The 12,865-nt window shown below is 37.1% G+C and overlaps 2 protein-coding genes across 2 annotated transcripts in view; both read left to right on the plus strand.

The window, feature by feature from the left end:
* Window positions 1-12,865, plus strand: part of LOC149574911 (potassium transporter 8-like) — a 128,750-nt gene that overhangs the window by 76,043 nt on the left and 39,842 nt on the right. The window lies entirely within an intron of this gene.
* LOC149574912 (uncharacterized) lies at window positions 652-1,361 on the plus strand. Its single transcript, XM_089812315.1, has 2 exons — window positions 652-843; window positions 1,035-1,361. The coding sequence occupies exons 1-2, from the start codon at window positions 754-756 to the stop codon at window positions 1,359-1,361; spliced, it is 417 nt and encodes a 138-aa protein (XP_089668441.1). The 5' UTR covers window positions 652-753.

Raw genomic sequence — 12,865 nt, forward strand, 5'->3', positions numbered from 1 at the left:
TGAAACCAGTTGAGACCAGGTATGCATCATATTATATTCTCTTGGAGAGAATGATTGAGGTGCAAGAGCCATTGCAACTCATGGTTATGACACAAGAATGGAATCGATGGCCTGAGTCCAGAACAGAGAAGGGGAAGAGGGTAAAGGAGACAGTGAAGAGTGATCAATTTTGGAGTGATGCAAAATACATAGTCTCCATCATTACTCCAGTGTTTCAGGTGATCAGATATGGAGATGCAGATTCACCTAGCCTTGGAGAGGTTTATGAGTGCATTGATTCCATGCTTGGGTAGATGAGGGTTGTTGTGCGTGAGAGAGACCCCACTCTAGCATTCTATACGGAGCACATTGAGCCTATCATTCACCGCAGGTGGGAGAAGTTGAACACTCCTTTGCACATGGCTGCCTATGCATTGAACCCGAAGTGGTACATACCTAGGCCTGGTAGAGTCACAACAGTTCAGGATGATGAGGTGAAGAATGGGTTCTTTCGATGCATTGCCAAAATGTATGATACTGAGACTGCTAGTGAGATCTGCACCGAGTGGTCTGAATTTGCTAGTCTTTCAGGTAATCCTTAAATCTTGATTCAGTGCTCTAAACTCTTTATAATTATAAGTTCTTTTAATAATTAATTGTTACTTATAAGTTATAACTTTATTTAAGTTATTTATAATTTTAATATTATGTTGTAAACTTTAAAACTTGTAACTTGTAGGATACTCAGATATTGCAAAGGTGGATCTCAAAACCATGGCACAAAAGAATCCCATTTTGTGGTGGAAATGTCATGGGTCACAAAAGTTAAAGATCACCTCACTAGCCATTCGACTGCTTTCTCAGGTTTGTAATACTAATAACTAATTCCAGCCCTTTACAATCTTAACTTGAAGAGTTTTACCTTGCTGATTTTAATTTATGATTCATTGATTCAATAATTATTAATCATCGATTTACCATTTATCATTTGTTACAAATTGTATGAACATTTGTTTGTAACTTGTAAATTGTAACTTTCAACTTTGTTATCTCAGGTGTCTAGCTCCTCAGCTGCAGAGAGGAATTGGTCCACCTATAGCTTCATTCACTCTGTTAAGAGGAATAGACTTACCTCTAAGAGAGCGGAGAAGCTGGTTGCTGTACATGGTCACTTCCGGCTCAAAGATCGCAAGACACGCGAGTACAGGGAGAGCCCTGCAGCACGATGGGATGTGGAGCCAGAGGATCCAGCTCAGATTGATGAGGATGCCGATGCAGAAGCCAATGTAGGGCTAGTTGGTGTTCCTTTAGAGGATCAGGATCTTACCCTGGAGGAGTCTAGTAGTTCCAGTGATGAGGACTTTGGCATAGGGGATGATTAAAGAGCACTTGAGAATCATCCATTCTCATTATTGGCATTTTGTCATTTTGTTGATTATACTCACTTTGATATGGCTATGATACATTATTATTATTTCACTGTTTCATGCTATTCAGCTCATTGTCATCATGAGCATCTTTATGATAAATGATATTCATAAAATCATATTTGAACAATGAATTTTGAATCTTGCATCTTGAACTAAGTTAATTTGTCAAATGGTCATTAGTAATAGTAATGGTTATGAAATTTCAAGTTTCAAGTTTGAACTTATGGTTTGTGAATCACATTTTAATTTTCTCTATTCATTGTAGTCAACTATATTTGATATGTTAATGTTACATTGTTATATAATATATTGAAGTATCATTTCATAATTAGCATTTTCAATCATATATATTAATAATATTATATATATACTATGCAACCCCCTCCCTCCACTCCCTCTCCTCCCCCCCTCCCTTGAACCCCCCCCCCCCCCCCCCCGCTCCCCCGGCGCCGCACCCTTGCCGTCCCCAAATTGAGGCCTTTTTTTTCTCGCACTCGAAACTCGTCCCGACGTCCCCCCGCACCGCCGCACCCTCGCGCTGGGGTAACACTGATTGAAATGGAACAATATTTCAAAAATCAGGAGCTTTTCTGAAACATCCAAAGTAGTATGGGGAATATATCATCTCTCCGGAGAAGCAACCAATTGGTGGGGAAACACTAAAATATAGCTCAACATTAAGACAACTAAAATTACATGGGATAGGTTTGTCTCCATTTTCAAAAACCAATGGCTGCCTTAGACCTTCTATGAACAGAAACTGTTAGACTTCCAGAATCTCAAGCAAGGGGATCTGATTGTACACAAGTACTAGGAGAAGTTCAACCTATTTACTAAAGTACGTTCCCCCTTACTAGCAAGACAAAAACTTGAAAGTTAAAAAGTTCATCATGGGCTTAAACAATAGGATCGGGGGAGCTTTGGATGTCCTCGTTCCACAAACTTGGAGGAAGCTCTCTCTCGAGCCATCCGACAAGAGCACAAAATCAAAAGGGACGATTCTATTTGAGATAATAAGACGAAGACTAGCTGGAACATCAATAGTTCAGATTTAAGGCCGCATAAAAAGAGTATTAAGAACTTCAAGTCTAGCAACCAGAATTCAAGGGAAACATCGGTAAGGAGTTTAAGGGTAACTCTAGTAATAACAGAGGCAACAAAGAGAATCAAAAGAAAGGACCACCTAAAGGTTTTTAAAATTTGGCAAGGATCATTACACTAATCAATACCCCAACAAGATTAATACCAGCCAAAAGCCACGACCCCCACTACCCCCACAACAAGCCATTTATGAACAAAGGATTCATGTAGCACTGGACAACCGTCAAGCCAAACATCAATTGGGCCCTATAGGAAGTCCTGGTAAGATTTATGGAAACCCCATCTCTATATTAATTGATATAGGAGCAACAAAATGTTTTATCTCCCCAAAATCACTGAGTAGATTTTGTAAGAGAATTGGATTTATGGCAAAACCATGGGCTGTCGAGTATGCAAATCAGACAAGGACTAGGGTAGAGCAGTGTCTATTTGAGGCCCAGGTAGACTTTTTGAACTTCTCTATTGAGGTAAATCTGTTTTACTACATCATAATGGGGATAAATAAGCTCAGTGAGCACAAAGCAAAATTGGAGTGTCTTGCCAAGATGGTAGAGTGTCTAGACAATCGGAGAAACCCCGTAAACATTCAAGGAATTATGCGTGAGGTAAAACCTTGTCAAATCTCAGCCATGCAACTTAAAAGATACAAAAGAAAGGGGTGTGAAATCTTCGCCGTAAAGATAGAAGACTTGAGAGAACTGTTGGGTAAAACTGAGGTTCAATTGGATGGCCTTTATACGGATATAGTTGAATCAAAATTACCCTAAGAATGTCAATCCGGGAATCGTAGACTTGTGAGAGATATCACGGCTGTTTGCTCAAGGGGTGAAGATAATAAATCAAGAAATTTATGAATGCAAATTACTACTTGCTAATAAATTGAACTTGTCTAAATTACTACACATCTAGGATTACTTCTCCAAGTGAATTATAATCTAAAGTTCACACCCTTAAGCAATTAAACACAATACATTTATGAATGCTATAAATGCTATTAACACACCTCTAAACAATTGATCACGCTCTTCTAAACAATTAATCTCAATGAATGCTTATTGCAAAGTTTTTGTCTAATGTAATCTGCTTAGACTACGACAAGAAGTTGTTTTCAACAGGCTGGTTCAAAATACAGGATGCGGCAAGAAGTATGATAAGGGGTGACAGGGAGTATTATAGATGGCGATAGAAAGTTGTGAGTATGGTGAGTACTATGGCTCAATGATTGAAAGGATACGGTAGGAGGAATACAAAAAATGATATTATGAGTACCAAGATTGAATGGAGGTGGTAATGAACAGTATTATGTAATAGATATATGTATTAACAGAATAATGATGTATATCAAGCAATTCCTTTATAAGACTGTCGCAACCAATGATTCCATTAAACAATTGAATTCATGATCAATTAACAAGCTCTGTATGGATTCAATTAGCCAACATATACATATAGAAAACTTCTTATAAATGCACACAATCAAATCTGAAAGGAACAAACGAAATCAATAATGCTGAAATACTTACAAAGCAAACTACAATAATCTCACCAAGTTTCCCGAGATGGGGCCCTCCTTTGGTTTGCTAGGTGAGAGATATTCTAAGAACTAGCTACTACTGAAAAAATGTGTTTTAAAACTTCAGAGATAATATAGAACGGAGTATTTTCATATATTATAGATGATATGTCTTTTGATTCACATTTACTTATATATCCTAAGATGTTCAACCATATTGATAACTAACTAGAATGGCTGCTGGTCTGTTTCCTAAACATGGATAATAGTTTGTTTTGGCCGCTGGCTATACATAAAAACTTACAAAACAGTCTAGCTAAAATAACATATGGCCAAAACTGAGCCATTCAAAACTATTTGCTTAATGTAACAAAACGACAACTTCAAAACTGTTCTTCCAGCTAAATGGCCGACTCCATATTCTCGCATCTTTAGTTCCTGTAGCAGAATAGATCACAATATATTGATATTTATGCATTAAACATCCACTCTTTCAAGAAATATTTCAAACCTTAAGACTTTATTAAATGCATTAGATTCCTTAATAATTAATGGCATAACAGGGGTTTAGACAGGCTTAAGACAAGGCAAAAGTTATAAAGAATATACAAAAACAAAAGCAATTTGCACACCCATCAGGAACCCCTACAAATCACTTATTAGGATGACTGCATCTTTGAAGATGGGGGAATTAGAGAAAAACTGAATGAACCCTTTCGAAGAAAAGTATCCATATCTTAAGAATTTTCAGGATGTATTTCTAGAAGAACTTCCTGCCTACCTCCGTCCAGGGTATTTGATTTCACTATAGATTTGGTATTCAGGGAAGAACTCATATCAAGTGGGCCTATCAATTGACCACTACCGAATTAATGGAATTACAAGTGTAGTTGCAAGACCTACTGGATAAGAAACTCATTTGACCAAGTGTCTCAACCTGGGGAGTGCCAGTGTTGTTTGTCAAGAAGAAGAATGAAACTATGAGGTTGTGCATAGATTATAGGATGCTTAATAAGGTCACCATCAAGAATAGGTACCCACTTCCTTGAATTGACGATCTATTGATTCGATGAGGGAGCAACAATATTTTCCAAGATCGACTTAAGATTAGGTTATCACTAGGTTCAGATCAAGGAAGAGGACATCCACAAAATTGCTTTCAAAACTCGTTATAGCCACTACAAGTTCACAGTGTTACCCTTTGGGTTGACCAATGCCTCGACGACTTTTATGAATCTCATGAATAACATATTCCAAGATTGTCTGGACAAATTCGCGTTAGTTTTTATTGATGATATTCTCATCTACTCCCGAAATGATGAAGAACACCAAAAATATCTAGAGATAGTCTTACAAAGATTACAGGAACATAAGCTATATGGGAAACTATCCAAGTGTTCTTTTTATCATAAGGAAATTCAATATCTAGGACATATTATATCAGCCCAAGGAATAGCAGCAGACCCTGCTAAGAGCAAGGCAAATCAGAGGGTGGCTAGTGCCTAAGAATGTGTTAGAGGTTAGGAGCTTCATGGGCTAAGTAGGATTTCATAAGAAGTTTGTTAGGTATTTCTCTAGGATTGCATACCCTATCACCTAACTTCAAATGAAAGTGAAGAAGTTTTTTGGACTAAAAAATGCCAAGCAACCTTCGAAAAGCTAAAGGATAAATTAACTACCACACCAATACTTAGGGTACTTGACCCAGAGGGCCAATTCCTAGTTATAATGGATGCATCAAGAGAAGGATTAGGAGGTATATTGATGCAAGAAGATCAAGTAATTGCCTATAAATCTAGAAAATTGAAAAATTACAAAAAAAATTATGCACCGCATGACCTAAATTAGCGGCCAGTGTTCATGCTCTACAAATGTGGAGGCACTATCTAATTCCAAAGCCTTTTGAACTTGGTCAAATCATCATGGACTGAAATGCATATTTACCTAGCCTAACCTCAATGCTTGTCAAAAAAATGGTTAAAGTTTCTAGTAGATCATGACTTTGAGATAGGTTATATCAAGGGTAGAGAAAATAAGGAGGTAGACACTCTGAGCTGACGAAGACATATATCAGCTATGGTGGCAATAAATACTAGGCTCAAAGAGCAAGTACTACAATGTCTTCCTAGTGACGACTTTTATAGCGAGATTAGTCAAGCACTTCAAAGGGATCCTCAAGACCCCAGATATGGAGGATACCAACTAGAAAAGGATGAACTCTTGAGATATAAGGGTAGAATGTATATACCCAAGGATCCAAAAATTCAAAGGATGATCTTAGGAGAAGTTCATGCTGCTCTATATTTAGGACACCCTGTGGTGACTAGATGTTGGCTGATATGAAACCCTTGTACTTTTGGAAAGGGATAAAGAGAGAAATAGCAGAATCTGTGGCAGGATGCGTTGAATGTTAGAAGGTCAAGGTAGAGCACCATTACTTAATTGGGCTATTACACCCAGATGACGTTCTAGAATGGAAATGACAAATAATCACCATGGACTTTATTCAAGGGCTACCAATGATCCAGAACAAACATAATACCATCCTAGTGTTTGTGAATAGGCCAACCAAGGTGGCTTATTTTATGCCAAGTAACCTAACAAATGGAGCACCAGAAATTGCTGACAAGTTTGTGAGAGAAATTTTCAGACCCCACAGAGTCCTAGAGAAGATTATATTTAATAGAGATACCAGAATAACATCCAGATTTCAGAAACCTTATTCCCGACCTTGGGAACCAAATTGAATATTAGCTCCACTTACCACCCTAAGACCAATGATTAGACAAAAAGGGTGAACCGAGTATTAGAGGATTTCCTGAGAGTATATTGTATGAATCAACAATACCAGTGGGAAATGTATCTTCCATTAGTGGAATTTGCATATAACAATTCTTACCAATTTGCTATCAAAATGGCGCCCTTCAAGGCTCTATACGGGCGTAAGTGCAGAACCCTTGTGAGTTGGAACAAGATTGGAGACTGAATCATCATTGGGCCTGAGGTGCTTCTAGAGATAGAAGAATAGGTAGTTCAGATCTGTCAGAGGTTGATGGAGGAAAATGACCAACAAAAGAGTTATGCAAATGCAAAGAGGATCTGTAGAGAGTTCTCAGTAGGAGAAAAGGTCCTCCTAAAGGTTAAACCATAGAAAAGCACTATCAATTCTAGTAGAAACTCAAACTAACCCCAAGATATTTAGGACCATTTGAAATGTTAGAGGTCATAATGAAAGATCCCTGATGGATGCCCTTGCTGATCTGCTGTAGTTTTTAAATTAATAAACTATATTTTCCTGTGATTTCTTTGATGGTCTTTGAGAATAGACAGAAGTTGCAGAAGGTTTTGTTTTTGTTTTGTGTTTTTTGATAGTTTTCACAATAGTAATGAATAATGAACAATAAACATGAGAGGAGACTGAAAATAAATAAGAGCATAGAGCCAAATCAGAATTGCTATAAATTGTACCAGGCAGATTTCTGATTTATAAAGCCAAATAATAAATCCAATGCAGTTCCAAGGAGCTTACATCCAACAATGATGCCAAACTGCTGCAAATGGCGGCCCTAAGACTGCAAGGAATCACGTCCCAACTGAAAGAATCAATCTGCAATGCTGAAACCATAAATCTGCAACTTGAATCCACAATAAAGAATGGAGTACTCTATCCCTGATAGCAATGCACACTGTCTGAAGAATCCAATGCCAATAACTGCTGAGGGCTACGTCCCAGCCAATCTAGAACCTGGGGTTTGCGTCCCAGATGAAGAATTGCTCTCTCAGATCCAATTCACAAAAACAAGTTTTTCAATATGCAAAAGATAATCTTAGAATGAAGCTTCCATCTCCTTATAACCCCCTCTCAATTGCAAATCGAACCCTAAGTGTCTCCAAGTGGTGTTGTGTAGTGAAAATGTTATAATTTCTTATTTTAAAGTGGTCATGTTACTAGAAAATGACCTTTTTCCTCATAGATAGAATTCCATTCACTGAAATGCCCTGAGACCAAAGAGAAAGATATAGAGAATTTTGAGACCTTTCCAACGAGCTATCACAACATAGGATGTGCATCCAGATGAGGCCAAAAAACCCCTTATTACTCCAAAATGGCTAAAACTTAACCTTATTTAATTTATTTAATCACCAACTTAGGAAATATTTAAATATATTAAAATATTTCCCAAATGGTCCGAAAAGATCCAAAATGACCAATCAAACATGAATCTGACCTTGTCACCTGTCTGTGACTGATGCTGAACAAGATGGGTCAACTGGCAGTCCATCCCTAAAATCTAGGGATGCTCCTAAAAAGTAGGAGACAACCCCAATCAACCAAAATTGAGTCCCAATGACTCTCCCCTACTGTGTGCACCTCTGAGAGAACTGTCACTGAACTGGGAGTTCCTCCTTAAAAAATAGGAATGCCTCCTAAAAAATAGGAGATGCACTCTAAGTTTCCAAAACGTTCGCCGAGGTCTCCAAATGCTTCCTAGACCACTCCTAGTCAATCCCTACAAATTAGGAATCCCTCCTAAATTGTAGGAAACTATTGTCTACTGCTCCAAACTACTTGGGAAGCTCATGCATGACTCTCAAAGCCCCTGGGTTGGTTCTCTCTACGCTCTGTTGGCCTAAGGGAACCAGATAATAGATCAACCCTTCTAGAAATGTTGTCACTAAGGAAGGGCAGAAATTGGGGACATGACACATAAACCCCGTAGCATACAGAATTGCTCTACCTCTAGCCCTTGCTAGAATGCATAATGTGTTTCATGTGTCATACCTTAAGAAATATATAACCCATCATGAGCATGTTATTGATTGGAATCTCTTGTAGGTACGAGACCCAGGGGTGGTGGAAATAGAATCACTTAGAATACTCGAGGTGCGTAAGCTTCGCTTGTGGATTTAGATGTAACCCAATATCTAGTGGGACCATTATACAGAGGAAAATGCCACTTGGGAAGATTATGACGAGATCTTCCAGAAGTTTCCTCATCTTTTTCCTAGAACTTGAACTATGAAAGAACTTTGAATTAAATGTGTTATGGGTTTATGTTTCTAGTTAGAATGTTTTATTATATTGCAAAGTTCATCGAGGATGATGAAACACAAGGGGGAGGGTATGTTACATCCCAAATATTTGCTTAATTTAAAATAATCTTCTAGCCATAGAGAATTCATGTGAAGTTAGTTGACTAATAAAGTTGCTGAGATATTTGATTATGTGAAATGGAAATCATGGTTGATCGTTATTATTATATATGACATGTTAGTTAATTTTCTTGAATTTCATATGACTGTTAGTTAATTGTTTGCATGGAATTAAAAATGAATATTATAGAAATGGGAAAATTATTACATGATATTTTGAAAATCATGGAATATGTTATTTCTCCAAGACCTTTCCTTTTTGCAGTAGCACGATGAAGGGGGGAGTGTTGCCAAAATGGGAGTTAGGAATGGGGCACCAAATCCATTGTCAAACCATCAGGTATGAAATTTAACCACCTTGATCAAGGATGAAAATAACTACACAAGCAAGAGTGCACAAAGGATGACCATGAGCTAACCAGTTGAATTATAACATTAAAATTCAAATAAGGAAGATTAGATTACCTTCACAATGTGGATGATCTCAATATATCTTGCAAATTCTATCATGTCTGAGTATAATAATATGGTATCTCTACCCATACTTGTGTGGGTATAAAATATGTACGCATGTATGTATATATATATGTATGTGAAATCTCTAATATAGTGTATATATATGTGTCTGTATGCAAAATCTCTAATATAGCGTGTGTGTGTGTATAGACACACATGTTAAAGCTACACATACATACATATAGATATATATACATACATACATATACATATATACATATATATACATATACATACATATACATATATATACATATACACACACACATGTTAAAGCTACACATGCAGGCATGAATATAAAGGGGTGATACTATTATACAAAGGCATGAATGAAAGCATTTTTTTTTCTTTGTTATCAGTATTATTCTAGACCTTGGCAATAGTCTATTTGTTTTGCCTTGAGCAGCCACCTTTTTCTTATTTCTTTTATGTCATCGGGCCTTCTATTTTCATCATAATTTGATCATAATTTTGAAGCAATGACCTTTACGAATGCTTTGCCACCTCAGTAAATTCTTACGTAACAGAGCATTTATGCAGAGTCTTTTTGCATATCTTTGCTCGCCTCAATGATGGATTTATTATATTGCCTCTTACCTTTTCAGGCTGCTCTTCGAAATATCATTTTGCCTTCTATTGGGTATTGTTTTGCTCACCATAGCTTCTGCTCTTTCCAAGATAAAGAGTGATCTTATATAGTGACTGCTCTGAGAAAACCGAGCTTGTCTAAGTTTCCCAACGTCCCTTTACTATCGTGAACATAAGATTGGACTGCATAGGAGTGCGACATACTCAATGACGAATGATTGCATTCTCCAAATCGCAATATACCATTCTCAAGTCAAGCATTATAATTTGAATTACTGTCTTTTTCTTCCAGAAGTCATGCATTTGAATTACCCAACTTTCCTGTTAAGGAAGGATTCATTATATTTCTTTTCTGAAGTCTAGAATTGGAATGCTTTAGCCTGTGTTTTTTCTTTCTGTTAAACTGATATGAGAAAGAGTCATTTTGCTAATGAAAGATCATGCCTATGATAACATTTTGGGTATGATCATACTTATGTTCTTTGTTGAATGAGTGCCAACTCATACAAAGATGTGGTCAATATACCCTTGAGATTAGTATTGAACCTATATGATAATGAATTATTCAGAAGGAAAGTATATCTCATTTGTAATGCCATAGGCTAGTTTGGGCATGAAAAGATGACAATTTTTAGATTTCAAAAACTAGACATCTCTTAAGAAATCACCCTAGAATTCATCCATGAGGACCGGTATGGTCGAGATGAAAGGAGTGAATGGGAATACCCCTACAAGGAAAACTAAACATAAATCAGTAACGATACTCAAATCTAAATAAATAAGTTAGCTCATGGGAATTGTTGTATAATTTCTTGTTGTCAAGTGGAACAGTCAGTGATCGGCCATCTGTGTTGCCCATATGAAATCTTGGGCCAAGGTAGGTTATTGGCATGATTGCCGTTGTGATCACTAGAGGTCAGAGTGCTAGCAGTTAGAAGATAGGTTGATGGAAGGTGTCCACAACCTCATTAGCTAACTAGTTGACACTCTAACACTAGGATGCTCAGTAGTAGGAAAGTGGTGTCCCAAGCCTATTCCTAGGGTAGGGAGGGCCTTTGTTGAAAGAGATTGTGTGTGGATACTCAAGTGTCTGTAGTTGGGAGGTCAAGCCCATGGCAATTCTTGTCCTCTCTTCTAGATACCAAGACTTGCACAACACAAGGACTGCATTTGCATTTTCTCGAGTATCTATTTCATGTTTCGACTTTTCATTTGATGTGTATATGTATTTAAACATGTATTTAAATTCTGTTATTTCTTTATACTAGTTGTCTTGATTAAGTTACATGGAAATGCAAGGAATATGGTAGTTTTAACTGAATTTCATGTGAACCTAGAAGTTGAAATGTTAGTTTATCTTTCAGTTATATGAATTGTAAGTTATAGTTTAACTCGTAATTTCCCTTTCATTTGAATGAGTAGAATAACTGATACAATTGTCACTCCTTTCATTCGGTTAATATTGTAATGGTATTTCATTTAAATAATTGTTAAATAGATTATGGAAGCATGTTACATAGACATTGGACAAGAGGCTCAATTGTTGATGATGAAGTCCCATCTTTTGCTTTAACCCTTATCTCTAACATCATGCCAATCAGGCCAGTAGAATCAAAATCTTTCCCAGGTTTGATCTTGATACACTTGAGGCTTCTCTTAACCAAATGTTGGTGTTAACAAGGATAGGCTGAAAATGGTCCCAAATGCAAGTGTTTTCCTTACTTGACCATGTAGGATGAAGGATAGGCAATTTCGCTGTCCAATGCTGAATATAGTCAAGATCCAAAATTTGATCATCATCTTCAACCCCATCAAGGGTAGATGCAAAGTTGAAGTCTACTAATTGTTTTAGTGTCATCTGATTGTATTCCAAGTGTTGGATGTCTACCTTAGTACGCACATCAATCCAAAAATCATCTAGGTGATATACATGTGTGAATTCCTTCGTAATCTTATCATTCAGTCCTCTCTAGTCAAAATAGCTCCTTTGCGAACTTCTTTAGGGTGATTCTTGGAAGCTCGAATTCTATGTTCTTGGCTTTAGGCACAATGTCTCTAGAATGCCCTCCAATCTTCAAAGAATTCATTGAAGAAATTCCCATTGCTGGTTTGTGCAAGTTAGATTGATAAGCTTGTACCTCCATGAGTTTCTTGGCTAGCTTCATGAGTACAATCTTGTCCATAGGGTATCTGTGTAGAGTGTACGCTTTTCCTTTGAAAAATCCAACTGGCATAAATATAAAGTTAGGAAACTGCAGGAACATGGAATCAAACTCATTGACTTTATTCTGTGCCTCATCAGAAACACGTTTGTTTGGGAGTTCTTATCAAACAAACACATGTAATTCTCGTAGAAGGCATCTTGTACTCTGTAGTAGTGTATTCAACTTTGTTTGGGAGGCAATTGATCATAATATTACCAACATGCACCAATGACCTGTCAGCTTTGGTTGATAAACCTGAAAAGGAACCCAAGGCACTTGCAATCTACACCATGTAAGAATTCATGTTGAATACTCCTATGTCCTTCACACTCACCAACTCTTTGCATATTGAATCACTCATCAATTCCTCCCAAAATACA

The sequence above is a fragment of the Cupressus sempervirens genome, chromosome 2 (assembly GCF_028749045.1).
Source record: "Cupressus sempervirens isolate cs-2001-9-10 chromosome 2, ASM2874904v1, whole genome shotgun sequence".
In the NCBI taxonomy this organism is placed as follows: domain Eukaryota; kingdom Viridiplantae; phylum Streptophyta; class Pinopsida; order Cupressales; family Cupressaceae; genus Cupressus; species Cupressus sempervirens.